General features: G+C 35.0%; 1 protein-coding gene and 1 long non-coding RNA gene across 2 annotated transcripts; both read left to right on the plus strand.

Annotated features, from left to right (window-relative positions):
- The first annotated feature begins 4082 nt into the window (after window positions 1-4082).
- On the plus strand, window positions 4083-6982 carry LOC135209472 (uncharacterized). Its single transcript, XR_010313378.1, has 3 exons — window positions 4083-4170; window positions 5324-5449; window positions 6917-6982. It is a non-coding gene; the product is annotated as an uncharacterized LOC135209472 (long non-coding RNA).
- A 454-nt stretch (window positions 6983-7436) lies between these two features.
- On the plus strand, window positions 7437-18182 carry LOC135209473 (serine/threonine-protein phosphatase 6 regulatory ankyrin repeat subunit A-like). Its single transcript, XM_064242130.1, has 13 exons — window positions 7437-7463; window positions 9975-10082; window positions 10227-10334; window positions 10632-10733; window positions 11218-11313; window positions 12407-12517; window positions 12715-12813; window positions 13054-13158; window positions 14137-14235; window positions 15282-15347; window positions 15660-15717; window positions 15992-16074; window positions 17624-18182. The coding sequence occupies exons 2-13, from the start codon at window positions 9977-9979 to the stop codon at window positions 17647-17649; spliced, it is 1059 nt and encodes a 352-aa protein (XP_064098200.1). The 5' UTR covers window positions 7437-7463; window positions 9975-9976; the 3' UTR covers window positions 17650-18182.
- Window positions 18183-20499: the final 2317 nt, after the last annotated feature.

The raw sequence follows: 20499 nt of genomic DNA on the forward strand, positions 1-20499 counted from the left end.
ATCAGGTCGGACGCCCCTCCTGTTGGCGGCCGAACAAGCAGGAAATCCGTCCTTCCCCTCCTGCTATCTGCTGGCTCTGACGTCGATCAGAAGAACAATGATGGTAAAGTTTCCTTCAAAGTTGGCTCTAAATTGCTACCTGGTCCAAAGTCCAGGTCTTCCATACACCAGTTATATACTTAGACACACCCACACATACACACACACACACACACACACACATATATATATATATATATATATATATATATTATATATATATATATATACGATTATAATCACTGTAGCACGTGATTCATTTATCACACATATCCACAGGTTAAAAATAAGAGGCGGGGGTTAGGTCCTGACCGGTTTCGACTTTATTTCCAAGCCGTTGACGAATGACTGATACTCAGTATTAGAAGTCACAAGTTTATAGACTACAACGAAAGTACTGACGAACATACACAGTCTCAAACGGTTGTGTGTATGTTCGTCAGTACTGTTCTAGTATATATATGTGTGACTTCTAAAACTGTGTATCAGTCCTTCGTCAATGGCTTGGAAATAAAGTCGAGACCGGTCAGAACCTACACCCTCCCTATTATTTTTCACCTGTGGATATGTGATATATATATATGATATATATATATATATATATATATATATATATATATATATATAGCTTGTGTGTTTTGCATTTCTGTTTGTTACTGATATGAATACTCCTAGTTTACCTGAAGAATAATTACCTCGTTTCTTGCGTTTACACTAATTTGTGTCTTCTACATAGTATTATCTATCTGTCAGTCTATTATCTATGCTTAAAAGATCATAAATATATGTGTGATTTGATGATCAGTTGAAGCCACAGGAGACGTTTAAGGAACAATATATATACTATATATATATATATATATATATATATATATATATATATATATGTATATTTATAAATATAAAACATACATAAATATTGATAGGCTTTTTGTCAGATTCTCTTTAATATAGTTATCATGCAATTTTTTAAAAAGTTATTTATGTAATATTCATTTCTTCTTTATTCTCCTCTTTGTTCACAAAACTGTGTTGGAGAATTTCTTTTATATTTGAGAATGAACGGATAACTATTAAAACACTAAACTATTTCAAAATATCGTTTGGGAATAGTTTATACCATTTCCAGTAGAACAATGTTTAGTCGGGGATCGTGAGACATCACTTCTTCTTTTTGTTTGAATTCCAGGTGAAACCGCTCTCGCCCTCTCCATTGCCAGATACAGCGATATTGAATGGGTAGTACGCCCCACGGTGCAACCTTATGCGAATTTTATGACGCTGTTGCAGGGAGGTGCTGACATTAAGGCTCAGGTTCTCCAGGTATATGTATTCTCTCTCTCTCTCTCTCTCTCTCTCTCTCTCTCTCCCCACCCTTGTCCAAGTAGTGCTCCTGAGGGACTGACTATCTGACTCAGCCTTTGGCTCAAAACGCAAAACCTGAGCCTTATAGGAGTCTATTGCCTGTCTGTTCCCTGCCTGTTTCCGCAGTTATCAAAGTTCTATAGGTTGAACGGGATGCTCTCAAACAGCACGTGCTGAAGATAATGTTAACTCAAAAAATTCGGAATGCAGAAGGTCTAACAAACAAACGTTTCTTCTGCACAGGTAGTAGCCCTCTTCACCTGGCTGCAAAACACGACGCCCCCGGTATGGCAAGAGCGCTGATTGCTGCAGGGGCTGACATCGAGAGTGAAGACGAGACGGTTAATAATTTTCTTTTTGCAAGGTTTCATTTTTCTTTAAGCTGGAAGGATAAGACAAATATTTCTGAATATTTTTCTTTTAAGGAGAAGCTGAAGGAATATACAATTTTCTTTGACAAGGTATAATTTCCTTTTCTGCAAGGCAATTTTTCTTTTAGAGCTGAAGGCTATACATATTTCTTTTGCATATTTTCTTTTAGAGATGAAGATAAATACATATTTCTGCAATGAAGGTTGCTTTTAGAGCTGAAGGATAATACATATTTCTGCAATATTTTCTTTTAGGCGCTGGATTTGGAATAATACCCCAATATTTTCTTTTGCAATATTTTCTAGAGCTTTGATGGTAATACATATTTCTGCGCATTTTCTTTTAGAGCCTTGAAAGGATAATACATATTTCTGCAAATATTTTCTTTTTAGAGCTGCAGATAATACATATTTCCTGCAATATTTTTCTTTTAGAGCTGAAGGATAATAATATTTCTGGCAGCATTTTTCTTTTAGAAGCTGAAGGATAATACATATTTCTGCAATATTTTTCTTTTTGAGAGCTGAAGGATAATACCTATTTCTGCAATATTTTCTTTTAAGAGCTGAGGATAATACATATTTTTCTGCAATTTTTCTTTTAGAGGCTGAAGGATAACTGCAATAATTTTCTTTTAGAGCTGAAGGATAATACATATTTCTGCAATAGTTTTCCTTTTAGAGGCTGAAGGATAATAACATATTTTCTGCAATATTTTCTTTTAGAGCTGAAAGGATAATCACATATTTCTGCAGAGCATTTTTCTTTAGAGCGGAATGAGAAATACATATTTCTGCAATATTTTCTTTTAGAGCTGAAGGATAATACATATTTCTGCAATATTTTTTCTTTAGAGCTGAAAGGATAATACATATTTCTGCATATTTTCTTTAGAGCTGAAGGAAATCATACATATTTATGCATAATTTTTCTTTTAGAGACTGAAGGGATATTACATATTTCGTGCAGCATTTTGCTTTGAGAGCTGAAGGATAATACATATTTCTGGCAATAAATTTTCTTTTAGGGCTGAAGGAATAATACATATTTCTGCAATATTTTCTTTTAGAGCTGAAGGATAATACATATTTCTGCAGCATTTTCTTTTAGAGCTGAAGGATAATACATATTTCTGCAATATTTTCTTTTAGAGCTGAAGGATAATAATATTTCGCAAATACTTTTTATTTTAGAGCTGAAGGAATTAAAAAAATACATATTTCTGCAAATATTTTCTTTTTATGTAGCTGATAAGGATAATACATATTTCTGCAAATATATTTTCTTTAGAGCTGAAGGATAATATATTGTATTCTGCAAGCATGAGTTTTCTTTTAGAGCTGAAGGATAATACATATTTCGCAGTATTTTCTTTTAGAGCTGAAGATAATACATATTTCTTTTGCAATACTATTTTTCTTTTCTTTTTTTTAGAGCTGAAGGATATACATATTTCTGCAATAATTTCTAAGAAGCCGAAAGGATAAATACATATTTCTGCAAATTTTCTTTTAGAGCTGAAGGGTGACTAATACATATTTCGGCAAGAAACATTTTTTCGAATTTTACCTTTTAGAGCGAAGGATAATACATATTTCTGCAGCATTTTCTTTTAGAGCTTAAGGATTAATCATATTTCTGCAATTTTATTTTTCTTTTAGAGCTGGGATTAAATACATATTTCTGAATTTCTTTTAGAGCTGTAAGATAATGGTAACATATAGCTGGCAAGCATTTTCTTTTAGAGCTGAAGGATAATACATATTTCTGCAATATTATCTTTTAGAGCTGAAGGATAATACATATTTCTGCAATATTTCTAGAGCTGAAGGAATATAGCATATTTTTCTGAAGCATTTTCTTTTAGAGCTGAAGGATAATACATATTTCTGCAATATTTTCTTTTAGAGCTGAAGGATAATACATATTTCTGCAATATTTTCTTTTAGAGCTGAAGGATAATACATATTTCTGCAATAATTTTCTAGAGCTGAACGGTATACAATATTTCTTTCGGCAGCATTTTCTTTTAGAGCTGAAAGGATAATACATAGTTTCTGCATATCTAGAGGCTGCATGGATACTGCAATATTTTCTTTAGAGCTGAAGGATAATACATATTTCTGCAATATTTTCTTTTAGAAGGTCTGATTTTATGGGGATACAATATTTCTTTTGCAGTATTTTCTTTTAGATTTTCTGAAGGATTTATTTGTGTCTTGTGTTTCTTTGTAGCGAAGGATGACTGACTCCTTATTTAGTACCGGTTTTCATGCTGGTTCATTATTTTACTTTTCAGGAAAAACACCGTTGCTGACTGCTGCGATTCCAAAAGCCGCGTGTTAAGTATTTTGCTGGACAAAGGCGCTAAAGTAGATCACCAGGATAACGATGGTAAGTTAAACACACACACATGCTCACACACATGTATATATTTAAATATAAATATATGTATATAAAAATAATATGTGTATATTCTATACTATATATATATATATTTATTTTATATATATATATATATATATAATATATATATATATTATATATATACATATATATATATATATGTATAATATATATATATATATATATATATATATATATGTATATATATATATATATATATATATATATATATATATATATATATATATATGTGTGTGTGTGTGTGTGTGTGTGTGTATGTGTGTGTGTGCACATACAAGTTACTCACATTCTAATCTTACAAATATGTTTCCAACTCGTTCACCGTTCTTGGCAGCTTCTCTCTCAGTCTCAATCACCAACTGACTACGAAGAAGACATCTGCAAAGGCAGCCAGTCAGTCAGAAATTAAGTCGTCGACGACTTAATTTCTGACCTCAGAAACTTTCATCCAGATTTCTCACTACATTGCTTGAAGCCTATTTAACACCAAACGATTCACTCTCCCTCTGAATAGTCAAGAAAACTTCGCTTGTATTACATTATACTATATAACACTTCAACTTGATGGACCTCAGCTTGGCGATCGTCAGTACTTATCAGCTACAATATGTTTGTGATTTTTCTCCAATGCCGCCATTTTGGATGTGACATTTTTAGATAAAGTTCTTAAACTGAGTGTTGGGTATAATGTACAAGTTACCGCAGGTTAGGAAATGTGTACAATTGCTGTTAGTTGTGCAATATATAGAACAAGTCCAGAGGGGCTGTTAATCTGAGGCCACATCTCGGTCAATTTCACGGATTTTTATTCTCGAACTGACATCAGGTCAGGTTAGTTTTGAAAAACTTTAGTGGAAGGATTACATCTAAATTCCAAAAGTAGATTTGCATCAGGAAAGAGCATCTTAAGGCAGTAATATTAAATCCATTGGCCACAAATAAGCTTCAAAGGTTGATTAAGATTTCTGATTCTGTTATAGCGTTTTATTTATTTATTTATTATTATTTTTTTTTCTTTTTTTTTTGCTTTGAACTGACGGTCAGTCAGTACTTTTTACTTTACACAGACTTATGAAGTATCACGTTGTGATGATGACTCTAGGTAAGATTTGCTTTGCAGATGATACAGCATTGTCTCTGCTCATCGAAAGTGTGTCTACATATGAAAACCAGTATCTCAGACCCATGATTTTGCTGAAGAGCCTTCTGAAGGCAGGTGCTGATGTGGAGCTTCCTGAAAGCCCAGGTACGGTCCCCTCTGTGAATGTCTCTCTTCCTTTTTCCCCTTCTTTGGCCTTCCTTTTCCAGCCCAGCTGGATGACTGGAATTTTGGCAGCAGGCCTCAGGCCATTTACTTTCCGGGTAAAAGCGACTTTTCTTCACCCCAGTAACAAGTGCGGCATTGATTAACAGAAGGTTCCCTGTCCCAAGATCGCCTTTTCCACAAGCTCTGAATAGGAATCCCTTACGGTGACCTTCAGTGCCCGTACGGGCCTATGGAATGAGTATGAACATGGCACTCGTTCGGGCGTAAACGAGCAGCGAATGAGATCTATCTTTGTTGTGGAGGTTCATCCTCTCAGCGATAATTGATTAAATGCTTCTTTCCTTATTTATCTTTTGTCTAATAACTTTATCTCTGTCTGTTTGTCTCACGTTTCTTTGTCGTTCCTTACTGCTTGCCTTGTCCTTATCTTTACACACTCTTTATATCTCCTGAACTTGTCAACCTCAGAGCTTGAGACGTCCAGTATCCTCTCATAACAATACAACAATACATATATGTAATATATATATATATATAATATAATATACATATATATATATATATATATATTATATATATATATATATATATTATATATATATATATATATATATATATTGTTGTATTGTTATGAGAGGATACTGGACGTCTCAAGCTCTGAGGTTGACAAGTTTCAGGAGATAAAGAGTGTGTAAAGATCAGGACAAGGCAAGCAGTAAGGAACGACAAAGAAGCGTGAGACAAACAGACAGAGATAAAGTTATTAGACAAAAGATAAATAAGGGAAGAGCATTAAATCAATTATCGCTGAGAGGATGAACATCCGCAACAAAGATAGATCTCATTCGCTGCTCTTTTACGCAGAACGAGTGCCATGTTCATATATATATATATATATATATATATATATATATATATATATATATATATACATATATATATATGTGTGTATATATATATATATATATATATATATATATATATATATATATATGTGTGTGTGTGTGTGTGTGTGTGTGTGTGTGTGAGTGTGTGTGTGTGTGTATGTATTGATGTATGTATATATATATACATATATATATATATATATAATATATGTATATATATATATATATATATATATATATATATATATATATATATAAATTATATATATATTCATATTTATATTTTATTTTTAAGTATATATGTGTGTACCTTATTTCCCACCCTCATACATCTTCAGCTGCTCCTGATCTCTTGTTCTCTTTTGTTTTTCTACTGATTTGATCTCTCTCGTTTCTCTTGTTTCCGTTTTTATCTTCTTTCTCATAATTTGCCTCCGTTTTCCTTTGTCTGATCTTCTTTTACCGCTTCTCATCCCATTATCCTTCTTTTCTTTCGTGTTTGCAAACGTAGAAATAATGATTGGAATACAAACTCATTTCCGTTCTCTCTTTCACTCAGCCACTGGTCCTTTGCACAGGGCAGCCAAGAAGGGTCTTAATTACTTCGTTGAACAACTCACAGAGGGATGGGCTGGAGCCCAAACGTTCCACCCAAGAGAGGAACCCTTCAGGGAGGGTAAGAAGAAGCCTAGTTGCTAATGACTTGCTGCTTCTTTACTTCCAGTTTGTACCCTAAATTCATCGGGTATTTGTTATTAAAGTAGTAGTGATCTCTGGATAGACTTCCTTTCAATCTTCTTAGTAAAAACTCCCTTTAAATCTTTGAAGGAACACCTCCCTTCAAGTCGCCCCAGAAAAGACTCTCCTCAAATCTTCTTAGGAAGACTCCATTTAAAATGTCTTTGGAAGACTCCCTTTAAAGCTTCACAGGAAAGGTTCCCTATAAATCTTCTTAGGAGACACCCTTTAATTTTCGCAGGAGACTCTCTTTCAATCTTCCTAGGAAAAACTCATTTCAAATCCTCTCAAGGAAACTCCCTTTAAATCTTCACAGGAACAACTCTCTTTAGATCTTCATAGGAATGACTCCTTTTAAATTTTCTCAGGTAAGACCCCCTTTAAATCTCTTGAGGACAGACTCCTTTCAAATCTTCTTAGTAAAAAACCCTTTTAAATATGGTCAGTAAAGACTCCCTTTCAATCTTCTTAGGAATACTACCTATTAATCTTCTCAAGAAAACCTCCGTAAAAATATTCCCTTTAAATCTTCTCAGACAAGACTCCCTTGAAATCTTCTCAGTATAGACTGCCTTTAAATCTCAAAAAAAAAAAGACTCTCTACAAATCTCTAAATAAAAAAGAAGCCATTTAAATCTAAAAAGAGTTCATTTAAATCTTCTCAGTAAAATCCCTCTTCAAATCTTCCCAGAAACACTCCCTTTAAATCTCAATAAAGACTCCCTTTAAATCTTCTCAGAAAAGACTTCCTTTAAATCTCAGAAAAAAAAAGAATCCTTTTAAATCTCAGAAAAAAAAGAATCCCTTTAAATCTCAGAAAGAAAAAGAATCCCTTTAAATCTCAATAAAGACACCCTTTAATTCTCAGAAAAGACTTCCTTTAAATCTCAGAAAAAAAAGAATCCCTTTAAATCTCAAAAAAGACTCCCTTTAAATTTTCTCAGGAAAGACTCCTTTTAAATCTCAGAAAATAAAATCCCTTTAAATATAAAAAAGACTCTCTTTAAATCTTCCCAGGAAGACTCCCTTTAAATCTCAGAAAAAATAATCCCTTTAAATCTCAATAAAGACTCCCTTTAAATCTTCTCAGAAAAGACTCCCTTTAAATCTCAGAAAAAAAGAATCCCTTTAAATATAAAAAAGACTCTCTTTAAATTTTCCCAGGAAGACTCCTTTAAATCTCAGAGAAAAATAATCCCTTTAAATCTCAAAAAAGACTCCCTTTAAATCTTCCCAGGAAAGACTCCTTTTCAATCTCAGAAAAAAAGAATCCCTTTATATATAAAAAAGACTCCCGTTAAATCTTCCCAGGAAGACTCCCTTTAAATCTCAGAAAAAAAAAAGAAAAAAAAAAAAAATCCCTTAAATCTCAAAAAAAAGACTCCCTTAAATCTTCCAGGAAGGACTCCCCTTTAAATCACAGGAAGGACTCCCTTTAAATCTCAGAAAAAAAAGAATCCCTTCAAATCTCAAAAAAGACTCCCTTTAAATCTTCTTAGGAAAGACTCCCTATAAATCTTAGAAAAAAAAAGAATCCCTTTAAATATAAAAAAGACTCTCTTTAAATCTTCCCAGGAAGCCTCCCTTTAAATCTCAGAAAAAAAGAAAACTTTTAAATATAAAAAAAAGACTCCCTTTAAATCTTCTCAGGAAAGACTCCCTTTCAATCTCAGAAAAAAAAGAATCCCTTTAAATATAAAAAAGACCCCCGTTAAATCTTCCCAGGAAGACTCCCTTTAAATCTCAGAAAAAAAAGAATCCCTTTAAATCTAAAAAAAAGACTCCCTTTAAATCTTCCCAGGAAGACTCCCTTTAAATCTCAGAAAAAAAAAGAATCCCTTCAAATCTTAAAAAAAGACTCCCTTTAAATCTTCTTAGGAAAGACTCCCTTTAAATCTTAGAAAAAAAGAATCCCTTTAAATATAAAAAAGACTCCTTAAATCTTCCCAGGAAGACTCCCTTTAAATCTCAGAAAAAAAATCCTTTTAAATAAAAAAAAGACTCACTTTAAATCTCAGAAAAAAATCCTTTTAATTCTCAAAAAAGACTCCCTTTAAATCTTCTCAGGAAAGACTCACTTTAAATCTAAAAAAAAGATTCCCTTTAAATATAAAAGACTCCTTTTAAATCTTCCCAGGAAGACTCCCTTTAAATCTCAGAAAAAAAAGAATCCCTTTCAATCTCAAAAAAGAATCCCTCTAAATCTTCTCAGGAAAGACTCCCTTTAAATCTCAGAAAAAAAGAATCCCTTTAAATATAAAAAGACTCCCTTTTAATCTTCCCAGGAAGACTCATTTAAATCTCAGGAAAAAAGAATCCCTTTAAATCTCAAAAAAGACTCCCTTTAAATTTTCTCAGGAAAGATTCCCTTTAAATCTTCTCAGGAAAGATTCCCTTTAAATCTTCTCAGGAAAGATTCCCTTTAAATCTTAGAAAAAAGAAAACTTTTAAATATAAAAAAAAGACTCCCTTTAAATCTTCTCAGGAAAGATTCCCTTTAAATCTTAGAAAAAAGAAAACTTTTAAATATAAAAAAAGACTCCCTTTAAATATTTCCAGGAAGACTCCCTTTACAACTCAGAAAAAAAGAATCCCTTTAAATCTAAAAAAAGACTCCCTTTAAATCTTCTCAGGAAAGACTCCCTTTAAATCTCAGAAAAAAGAATCCTTTTAGATATAAAAAAAGACTCCCTTTAAATCTTCCCAGGAAGACTCCCTTTAAATCTCAAAAAAGACTCCCTTTAAATCTTCCCAGGAAGACTCCCTTTAAATCTCAGAAAAAAAAGAATCCCTTTCAATCTCAAAAAAGACTCCCTTTAAATCTCAGAAAAAAAAAATCCCTTTAAATCTCAAAAAAGACTCCCTTTAAATCTTCTCAGGAATGACTCCCTTGATAATAGCATCCAAGAACTTGAGGTACGGTGACAGAGGGGTCGTAAAGGCTCTCCTCGACGCAGGTGCCAAAGTCAACCACCAGGACAGTGAAGGTAGAATGGGACATATTTATCTTTGGCTCTTATTATTTCACTCATGTATGCTCTGAATGACGAAGTAAGAGGCTTTGAAATATAATTTGTTTGAAGATGTTATGCACCTGTGAGGGTTGAGGACCTCCAAATTGTTCTCTTCAGGTCATACTGCCCTGTCAAGGTCCCTGGAGAAGAATCCTATCGTGATCTATGACGCAGTCAATAGTTTGCTAGCAGCTGCTGCAGATGTGGAATTGCCGCCTGAACCAGGTTAGCATCTTACCACAGACACCAAACACACTTATACACACATAGTTATTTAAGTAAAATGCATTTTTGTTCTGTGTTCAGGTGTTATATATATATATATATATATATATATATATATATATATATATAATATATATATATATATATATATATAAAGATAAGTATTTGACATATTCAACGCCTTATCATTACATATTTTTCATGACTGATTCAGCCTTTTAAAAACTGTACGCTGATGATACAGGGTAAGTTCTATGGGCCATATCTGACAAATGTAACCAACTTTCTTCTTCGCAGCAATGAGCCCTCTGCAAGAAGTTGCCTCCAAGAGTGACAATCACCGTCTCCTGGAACAACTGATCGAGGCCGGCGCAGATGTTAACAGAACATCCGCCGCAGGTAAGGCAGAGATCGGCCCTCTTGTCGCACTCCACCTGGAGATGAGGGAAAGAACGCCAACCTTGAGTGACATCAATTGAGGATGGATAGATTGGCGGATTGAACTTATCATACACTAGCGTCACAAAATCAAGTGCACTGACCTAAAGAACATGTAAATTCGTCTTCTTGATAGGAGCAGAGAAAGCACTTGAGAAAAAAACATTCTTGATTGATCAGTGCATTATCAATGATGAGGAAAAAATAACCTTAGCTTTGCTTCTCAGTGCAACAGTGAATGGCAGACAGTAAAAGATATACAGATACTCATCACTTTTCTCTTTTTTATTAACATTAAATGAAGATTCGTTCTGCCCGTATGTTAGCTGAGACCCGAAGGATTTCTTCTTCTTCTTCTTCTTCTTCTTCTTCTTCTTCTTCTTCTTCTTCTTCTTCTTGTCCGTAGATTGAAATATCGACTCACCAGAATTTGCCTCTTCTGCAGGAAAAACTGCACTGATGTATTCTGCAACGGGAAGCGAGTCGGGCGCTGATCTACTGATTGATGCGGGAGTTGATATTAATGCTAAAGACGATGCAGGTGAGATGTGCCCCAAAAGTCCAAAGCAAATTTTATTTACGTGTGATCTCAGAGAATAGTTACAAACAGTATATACTGTAATTAAACTTTTAGCTTGTGGAGTAGTCCCGTTTGTTTATAGTGGAGGCATTATCTCCCTGTCAGCACCTCCAAAAAAGATTCAGCGTGAAGCTTAGCAGTTCTTCCAGATTTGCGAAAAGCAGTTTCAACTTTCTGATGATGCCTCCAAACAGTGAAACTTGAATGGAGCCTCTTTCAGAGTTAGCAGTTATGTCGAAAGTAGGTTTTATTAGCTCTCTGAGAAACTGAAGCATCAACTTCAGAGTTGGTAACTTTACGAGATTTGTTTACACTTACCACTCTAATATAATCCAGTGATTAAAGTAAAGGGTCTGACATTATGAAAACAGGACGAATGCAATGTAGCTGACATTATTTTTTATTAAGAAGAGGTGTATCTTGACTTAGAAATGAACCATTTTCTCTGAAAGTTTTAGATTTTATGAAATATGTTCCTTTTGGGCAGAATGGATATTTCTGGCAAATTTCGGCTCATAAAGCAAGATTCAAATTATAATCGCTGGATATGAATTCTATCAAAATCGAAGTACGATTATTGAAAGATCTTGGATATTGCATTTCCACTATTATTATTATTATTATTATTATTATTATTATTATTATTATTATTATTATTATTATTATTATTATTATTATTATTATTATTATTATTATTATTATTATTATTCAGAAGATTTTTGGAGACCTGTTTATCCGGTTGAGACGTTTTGTTTCGTTTGTTCTGCCGTGTTTCGAATATTTTTCTCCAGTTTGTCGTCATCATCGGAATTCCAGAGAACTCGAACAGTTCAAGCTGGGTGCATTTTTTTTTTTATTTTACTTTTTTTCGAGCAGGTTCACTTATCTTTTTCATAATTTGGTAGCATTACATATTTATTTTCGGTTGATTTCTATCATACCGTAGTTTATCGATAATTTTTTAGTCTGTTTTCGTTTTTTCACTTTTATTTTTTTTTCTTTTTCCTCTGGGTTCGTGGCATTCCTCTCATTTCTGAAAATGAGTTCCTTTCAGGCGATTTTGCACTACTGCTAGCTTGCAAGAGCGGTCGTTCAGAGTCCCAGAGCTTATTCGTCGATCACCTACTGGAAAAAGGTGTGGATGTCAACGCAGCATCTGCGACAGGTAAGGAGATAACGCCTAGAAACATCTCGCAGGCTGATTACATAACTCCATCACATCTCACATTTTCATGGGGATCTTTGGAAGCTCGATGACGAAATATTGCTGCGTCTCTTCTCGTAAGGAGTCGAATATTATTATTTTATGCACGAAACGTCTTCGAAGCGACGTCTCTTTTCATCTCTCGTCTTTCACAACAGGGAATACGGCGCTCCACGAAGCAGCTCGCAATGCCCTCCCCTACGTCTGTCGAAGATTGGTCGAAAGTGGAGCGTCGGTTTATGCAGTTGATTACCAAGGTGAGACATTCTTGCGATCGACGGCAGTTGATGGCAGTTAAGGAGAATGTAACGATACTTACAGTAGATGAGAATGGTGTGGGGAAGGGGGAGGGGGGGGGGGGAGACCGTGTGCGCGGATTTTCTTGCGTTGGAGGAGAATGTAACGATACTTGCAGTTGAAGAGAATAGGGATGGAATTTTTTGCAGTGAAGCAGACTGTGACGATAATTTTGCAACTAATGAGGCCCTCTCCCACAGGATACACTCCACTGATGTCAATGGGGGGATACTTTGACCATAGACATTTAGTAATCGAGATCCTACTGGCAGCCGGAAGTGACATCAACCACGAGAGTAACACAGGTACGGTACACGTGTTCCCTTAAAGTAGCCAGCGAGCATTTCACTAGCAAGAATAGATTGTGAATTTACATTGCAAACTGCCTGAAATACGCACAAATGTGACTATCCTTAAAATGCACTGCGAGTATTTCGCGTATGGAAGCATCAGGGGAAAGTCTGCGCAAAACTACAATACTAGCAAAAGTACTGTTTTTTTTTTTCACAAGAAAAAATCTAATTTGATTTTACCTTTATTGTTTGTATATTTAAACATGTATTTTCTTTGTATATTTGAACAAGTCCTGTCTCTGTATATTTAAACAAGTACTTTCTCTGTATATTTAAGCAAGTACTTTCTATGTATATTTAAAAAAACACTTTCTCCGTAGATTTAAACAAGTCCTTTCTTTGTATATTTAAAAAATTTGTACATTTAAACAAGTACTTCCTCTGTAGATTTAAACAATTCCTTTCTTCGTATATTTAAACGAGTACTTTCTCTGTATATTTTGAAAAGTCCTTTCTTTGTATGTTTAAACAAGCACTTTCTCTGCAGACTGCAGATTTAAACAGGTACTTTCTTTGTATATTTAAATAAGTGCTTTCTTTTTGTATTTAAACTAGTATTCTTTGTATATTTAAACTAGCACTTCCTCTGTAGATATGAACAAGTGCTTTTTTTGTATATTTAAAAAAATCCTTTCTCTGTAGATTTAAATGAGTACTTTCTTTGTATATTAAAACAAGTACTTTCTCTGTAGATTTAAGCAAGTCCTTTCTTTGTATATTTAAACAAGTACTTTCTCTTTAGATTAAAAAAAGGCCTTTCTTTGTATATTAAAACAAGCACTTTCTCTGTAGATTTAAATAATTCCTTTCTCTGTAGATTTAAACAAGTACTTTCTTTGTATATTCAAACAAGTACTTTCTCTGTAGATTTAAACAAGTACTTTCTCTGTATATTTGAACAAATACTTTCTGTTTTTCTCCCACGAACAGATGGAACGGTTGTACACTTGCTTGTGACGTACGGTGACGCGATGTCACTGAAACTAGTCATGGGATTCTGTCCTGATTTAACAAAGACCAACGACCAAGGTTAGAAGTCAGTCATTTCTTGCTCCCCAACTTTTCTTTTCTCGAGTTGCGATACTGACTCTTCCTCAGTAATTAATGTTACCCAGATGTGTTTGCCCATTATCAACCAAAAACTCGTTGTGGTGATATGGCGCAGTTGATATTACAGTTATATATATATATATATATATATATATATATATATATATATATATATATATATATATATATATATATATATATATATATATATATATATATATATATGATGTGGGCAATCAAACTTTCGGCATTTACTTCCTCGTAGAATATTTTGTTCTCATGCAGTTTTGCTGGACTTTTCCTCTATTATTATTATTATTATTATTTAGTATTATTATTGGTTGCAGGTCCCCAATAATATCGCATGTGAAGTATAAAGTCTTTAATAGATAATAAAAGCTTTTATTATCTATTAAAGACTTTATACTTCACATGCGATATTATTGTGGACCTGCAACCATTGTCATCATTTTCGACACTGAAAATTGTGCCCATTATTATTATGATTATTATTATTATTATTATTCATTATTATTTATTTATTGATTAATTATTATTATCTATTATTATTTATTATTATTATTATTATTATTTTTATGATATATTATTATTATTATTATTATGCGCGTTCTTTTCCTCAAATTCACTTACTCTTTAATTGCATGATTTATTTTCTAGTCCACTGATAGTACATGATCATTTTCCCTATCACGCAATTTCACGCTCCAAACTATTATTAGTATTTTTCCCTTCCCGTTGCCTTATCCCACCATTCTTTCCCTTCGGACCAGCCCCGTGAGAGCTGATAATCACCTCAGTGTCTTCTGGCAAAACTGTTTTAGTAGTAATAATTCCCTTCTGTACATACTAGTTACAGTTCTCAAAGCATACCTATTTGTTCTTTTCCCTAACAGGTCTATGTACAATAGCTACCAGAAACTTGTTCTCTAATGATACATTTGCCGACTTCTTCTTGTCTTGTAAATCTTATCATAAACCAATCAATATTTGCTTTTCATCAACAGCTCAGACTCCACTGGCCTTGGCCCAGTCGAGGTTTAACAGTGAAGAGTTCATCGACATCCTGAATGGTGAGTATCTTCTCTCTTTTGGTACATAGTATGTCATTTTGTTGAAATAGGAAATAAGTTTCCTTTTCATGAGAATATTTCACTCTTAGCCTCTTTATTTGGATGTATACTTAGGTGGATAGAAACATTTAAATTTCTTTTTCCTAAGAGAGAAAGATGAAAGTAATCAGATATTTTTTTTTTTAGATGAGAGAGAGAGAGAGAGAGAGAGAGAGAGAGAGAGAGAGAGAGAGAGAGAATCAGATAAGTATTACTCCTTACGTCAAAGTGAAACAATATTTGAACTAACTCAACGTTTCTCGTTGTTTACAGCAAAGTACACAGCGTCTTGTGCCTACGACTTGAAAATCTACAAAGAGGGTGACCGCTGGTAAAAGAAAATTCCCTTTGACACATTTTGTGTTTGTAATTTCATTTAATATTGATGTTGTTATAATCAGTAGCTGTAGTAACAACTAAAACAGTACTGCTAATAATTGTCTCCATAAGAATTATAATTATTATATTAGTAACAGCAGTAATCATAATGTTAGTATAAGAGAAATAATGTTAGTTGTTTTTCCTATCGTAGTTCTTAATAGTAAAATAATAATAATAATAATAATAACCCTTGAGATCAATCAAAATGTTTCTTGTCCCATTAGGTGTGATCACAAGACATCTAAGGCGTATGAGTGCCTGAGCAACTGTCAGTCTCAAGAGATTGTCGGAGGCCTACCAGAATGCGGTAAGCTTTTTGTTTTGACTTCTCATTCTTCTTCTTTTGAATTCAGTTCCTGAGACCAAGGAGGTTTTTCTTGTTTTGACTTCTCATCTTATTTGGAATTCAGTTCCTGAGGCCAAGTAGGTTTTTTTTGGTTTTGAATTTTTATTCTTCTTTTTTTTTAATTCATTCCTGAGACCAAGTAGGTTTTTTGTTTTGAATTCTCATTCTTCTTATTTTGAATTCAGTTCCTGAGGCAAGTAGTTTTTTTTTTCCTTCTTCTTCTATTGAATTCATTCCTGCGACCAAGTATTGGTTTTTTGTTTTGAATATTCATTTTCTTCTTCTTCTTTTGAATTCAGTTCCTGAGACCAAGTAGTTTTTTTTTTAATATTCATTCTTCTTCTTTTGGATTCAGTTCCTGAGACCAAATAGGTTTTTTTTTTTAATATTCATTCTTACTCTTCATTTGAATTCAGTTCCTGAGACCAAGTAGGTTTTCTGTTTTGAATATTCATTCTTCTTTTGAATTCAGTTCCTGAGACCAAATGGTTTTCTTGCTCAATTCACATAGTTTGCTTCTGTTTATAGGAGGTGCCATCCACTGATTGTGGTGTTCCAGTTATGCCCTAATTAATACACTTTAGAATTTGCATGTTGGTTGAGTAAGAGTTGGCTAAAAGAAGTACGTATGTATAAAATTTGGTATAGAGTTACGTTTATCACATATGTTGGCGTGTTAGGTAAGGTTAGATGCATTACGTGTACTTTAAAATGTATGATGACTGTGTGATCATTAGGTCAGTCTACGAATACATTAAATACAGGGTGTTTTGAATTTAGTGACATACAGAAACAACTGCCTACTGAAGAAGGCGGCTTGTGGTGACCCGAGCATCAGGAAGGTGAAGGATGGGTCCTGCGGTAAGTCCCCCATCAAGTGGAAGGTCCTTAGTGCAAGATCAGCTTTATCTAATACTCAATTGTCCTTCATCTTTCACTGGTCTTGAATGTGACAACAACAAAGACATGAGAATATATGAAACAATAGTTTTTATCTTGATACAGTATATCCCGTGAGCATGAATGAGGCAATTCTCTTACCTTACCTCATGAAAGAGCGTCTCTGAGCATCTTCAAGGAATAAGTAAGGTCATGAAACAATGAGGGTGTCCTCTCATTTTAAATCCTATGAAATGTTTTTTCTTCTATGTCCCATGAGTTCATGTCTCCCAATTTGATAGGAAAATGAATAAAGGAATTCTTTCTTTATAGCCTGAAAGATGAAATATTTGAGCAAGTGATGAGATTCTGCCCCTTTATATCTCATGAGATAGAAACTGAAACAATATTATGAAGATATTCTGTACTCTTATATCCCTCATAAAATGAATTACGTATAACCATTTCTTAGATCTTATATCCCTGAAAGTACAACTTTGCTGAAAACTGAAATCAGGTTACTCTCTCCTGAGAGTATCTAAGACTCGTTTTTATATTCAGTGCAGTGGAATCAGGTATCATTTATCAAACTCAAAGAATAAAATGCAAATAATTTTTTTTTAATCTACAGGCTCCGGTGGAGGTATACCAGCATGAAGGAGTATGTGAATGTTTACGTCAACGTCGACTACAGGACGGGGAAATCACTCTGTCTTCTCTTCCTTCTTCTTCTTCTTCTCCTTCCCTTTCGCCTAGAGAAGTCACCCTGAATACTTTACTCCAGTACTTTCGTGCACACTTGCTTTTTCTGTTCTTAAATTGACACGTTCTACTTTCATGGAGTTATTATTATTTTTTATGAAGCAACAAGTGATATTAACCAAAGTGTCTTCCTCAAACGGGAAATATGAGACATTTACAAAAGCCATCTTCATCAATTTTGTCTAAATTGTACCTTATGCCGGAGTGATTATGATGAATAGGCCTATGGAACCATGAGCTTTGCCAAGTATGTTGCCTCAGAGTTCTTTGCCTAAAACCGAGTCTCCTAAAAGAGGCATCAAAGCAAATATTTTGAGATACCTTACTGAACTCAATAACATCCGACTTGCTCTCATTTCGAATGTAGCTTAACTTCAGGAATAATGTTTTTAAGAAATATTATAATTGATGTAAAAGTTAAATAAATATCTTGCAAATGACATGTTTTCTTTGACTCCTCTCTGTTATTCATTTTGTTTATTTCCTTATTTTTTTAGACCTCTAAACACTTTAAGGACTAACTTAAGTAAGTTTAGCGATTGTGTAAAAAATGATAGCACGAGTAATGCTAAGTTCACGCATTCATGTATCAAGGGCACGTATGCACACGTATGTGAAACATGGCCATACACATGATGAAATAGCCACGATCAACCGGATATGTGACATGGACCGATGTGTGTAAAGCAAGCTTTGGGCCTTTGGTCAGAGGAAGAGAGGATCATGTCAATAAATTAGAGGGAGCTACGGGCAGTGTACCTAGGCCTTCTTTCATTTCAGGATCAGCTGTCGGAGTTGGTTGTAGCGATCTTCGTTGACAACACCACAGCAGGGAGGTACACAGTCGGACCTTCTCACTTAAGAAGCCTGGTCAATCCTGTGTTGGGCGGAAGAAAGGAGGATTACCTTGGTTCCTCGGTTTATCCCGGGTCATCACAACGTCTTAGAAGACGCCTTGTCGAGACCAAACGAAGTTCAAGGGTTGGAATGGACACTGCCAAAAAGTCTTTGACAGCCTCAGAAAGAAGTGGCCTGTCACAGTCGATCTGTTTGCCACCTCATTGAATTTTCGGTGCCAGATCTTTGCCCCTTACCAGACTCCTCAGAGTGCCAGGACAGACACTCTATTACAGGACTGGGAGGGCCTTCAAGCATATGCTTTTCCTCCATTCACTCTGGTGAGGGCAGTCCTCAGCAAGGTGAGAGCGACCAAGCTTCTGGATCTCATCTTGATCTCTCCCTTCTGGCCACAGAAGGAGTGGTTTCCCGACCCACTGGAAGCCATAGCGGAGCGCCCCCCCCCCCCCCCACCCTTCGTCTGCCAGAGAGACCAGATCTTCTCAAACAACCTCATTTTCATCGTTTCCAGCAGAGGCTCCACATGCTTCATCTTCATGCCTGGAGACCGTCAGGAGATTCTCCAAGCAGGAAGGGTTCTCCTCCAGAGTGGCTCGACAGCAATCAACTAGAGTAATTTATGAAGCAAAATGGTAAGTTTTCAGATGTTGGTGTAGGTCTCAGGGTCATTCAATTTCTAGACCTTCCTTACCAAAAATAGCGGAGTTTTTGGTTCATTTATGTTATGACAGGGGCCTGTCGTCTTCGTGCATTAAGGGTTACAGGTCGATGCTTTCGTATGTATTTAAGGCTAGGCTCCCTGAAATCTCTTCTTAAGTCATTAGAGATTTAATTCGATCTTTTTCCCTATCTCGACTGAGGCCGTGGTTGTCTCCTCCGACATGGGACATTAATAATGTCCTTCAAGCCTTGAGGTCCCCTCCGTTTGAAACTTTGAATATGGCTGATTTTCGAGACCTCTCTCCGAAGACACTTCCTTGTCTCTCTGAGGACAGCCAAGACAGTGGGTGAACTACAAGCACTCTTTTCTTGTCGCCAGATCTGGACAAGACATGATTTTATCATACTTTCCCGAATTTGTTGCAAAGTCCGAATTGCCTGATAATCCCATTCTCAGGGCTTTCGCTCTGAAGTCGCTAGTCGACTTTGTCGGTAATTTGAATGAGGAATCAGTTCTTTGCCCTGTTAGGGCTCTCTCATACTATTTACGTTGCATGAAGAACGTTCAGGGTCGTCTTCATCATCTGAATGTTTCACCCCAAAATGTCAAGAGACCTATGTCAAAGAATGGATTATCCTTTTTCCTCAGTGATCTTATTTTAAAAACTGGTGGTTTGGTTGCCTGTGAAGGCCAGGCACCGAGAGCACACAGTATTAGAGCGGTCACTAAGTCAGTAGCTTTTACGAAGAACGTCTCTGTCACCAAGGTACTTGAGGCGGCGATTTGGCGTTCTAATTCTATTTTTGCATCTTTTTATTTGAAGAATATATCTCTAGTTCTAGGGAACCTTCGTTCTCTGGGCCTGCTGGTGATGGCAGGAGAGGTCGTCAGATATGAGAATGAGGTAGTCTTCCTGTTTTACATTTGGTCGCTACCTGTATCTTATTTTTTGTTGTATTTGTTTTTTTTTTTACACTATAACTTTTGTGGGCAGTTTTCGGTTTAGTTATAATGGGAATTAGGCAACTAGGCATCTATATGTTTTGTTGATGACATAAGGACTGGCTGCTTTGACGACTCACGCTGCTTCCATTGTCAGTCTTGGCATTGGACTAGTTGCTGGGTTGTCAGTGCTGGCGGCTATGCTGCTTCCAAAGTCGATTCTGGCTTGGGACTAGTCACTGGTTCGCCTGTCCTGTCAACTCACATTTCTCCCATTGCCTGTC

The sequence above is a fragment of the Macrobrachium nipponense genome, chromosome 38 (genome assembly GCF_015104395.2).
Source record: "Macrobrachium nipponense isolate FS-2020 chromosome 38, ASM1510439v2, whole genome shotgun sequence".
In the NCBI taxonomy this organism is placed as follows: Eukaryota; Metazoa; Arthropoda; class Malacostraca; order Decapoda; family Palaemonidae; genus Macrobrachium; species Macrobrachium nipponense.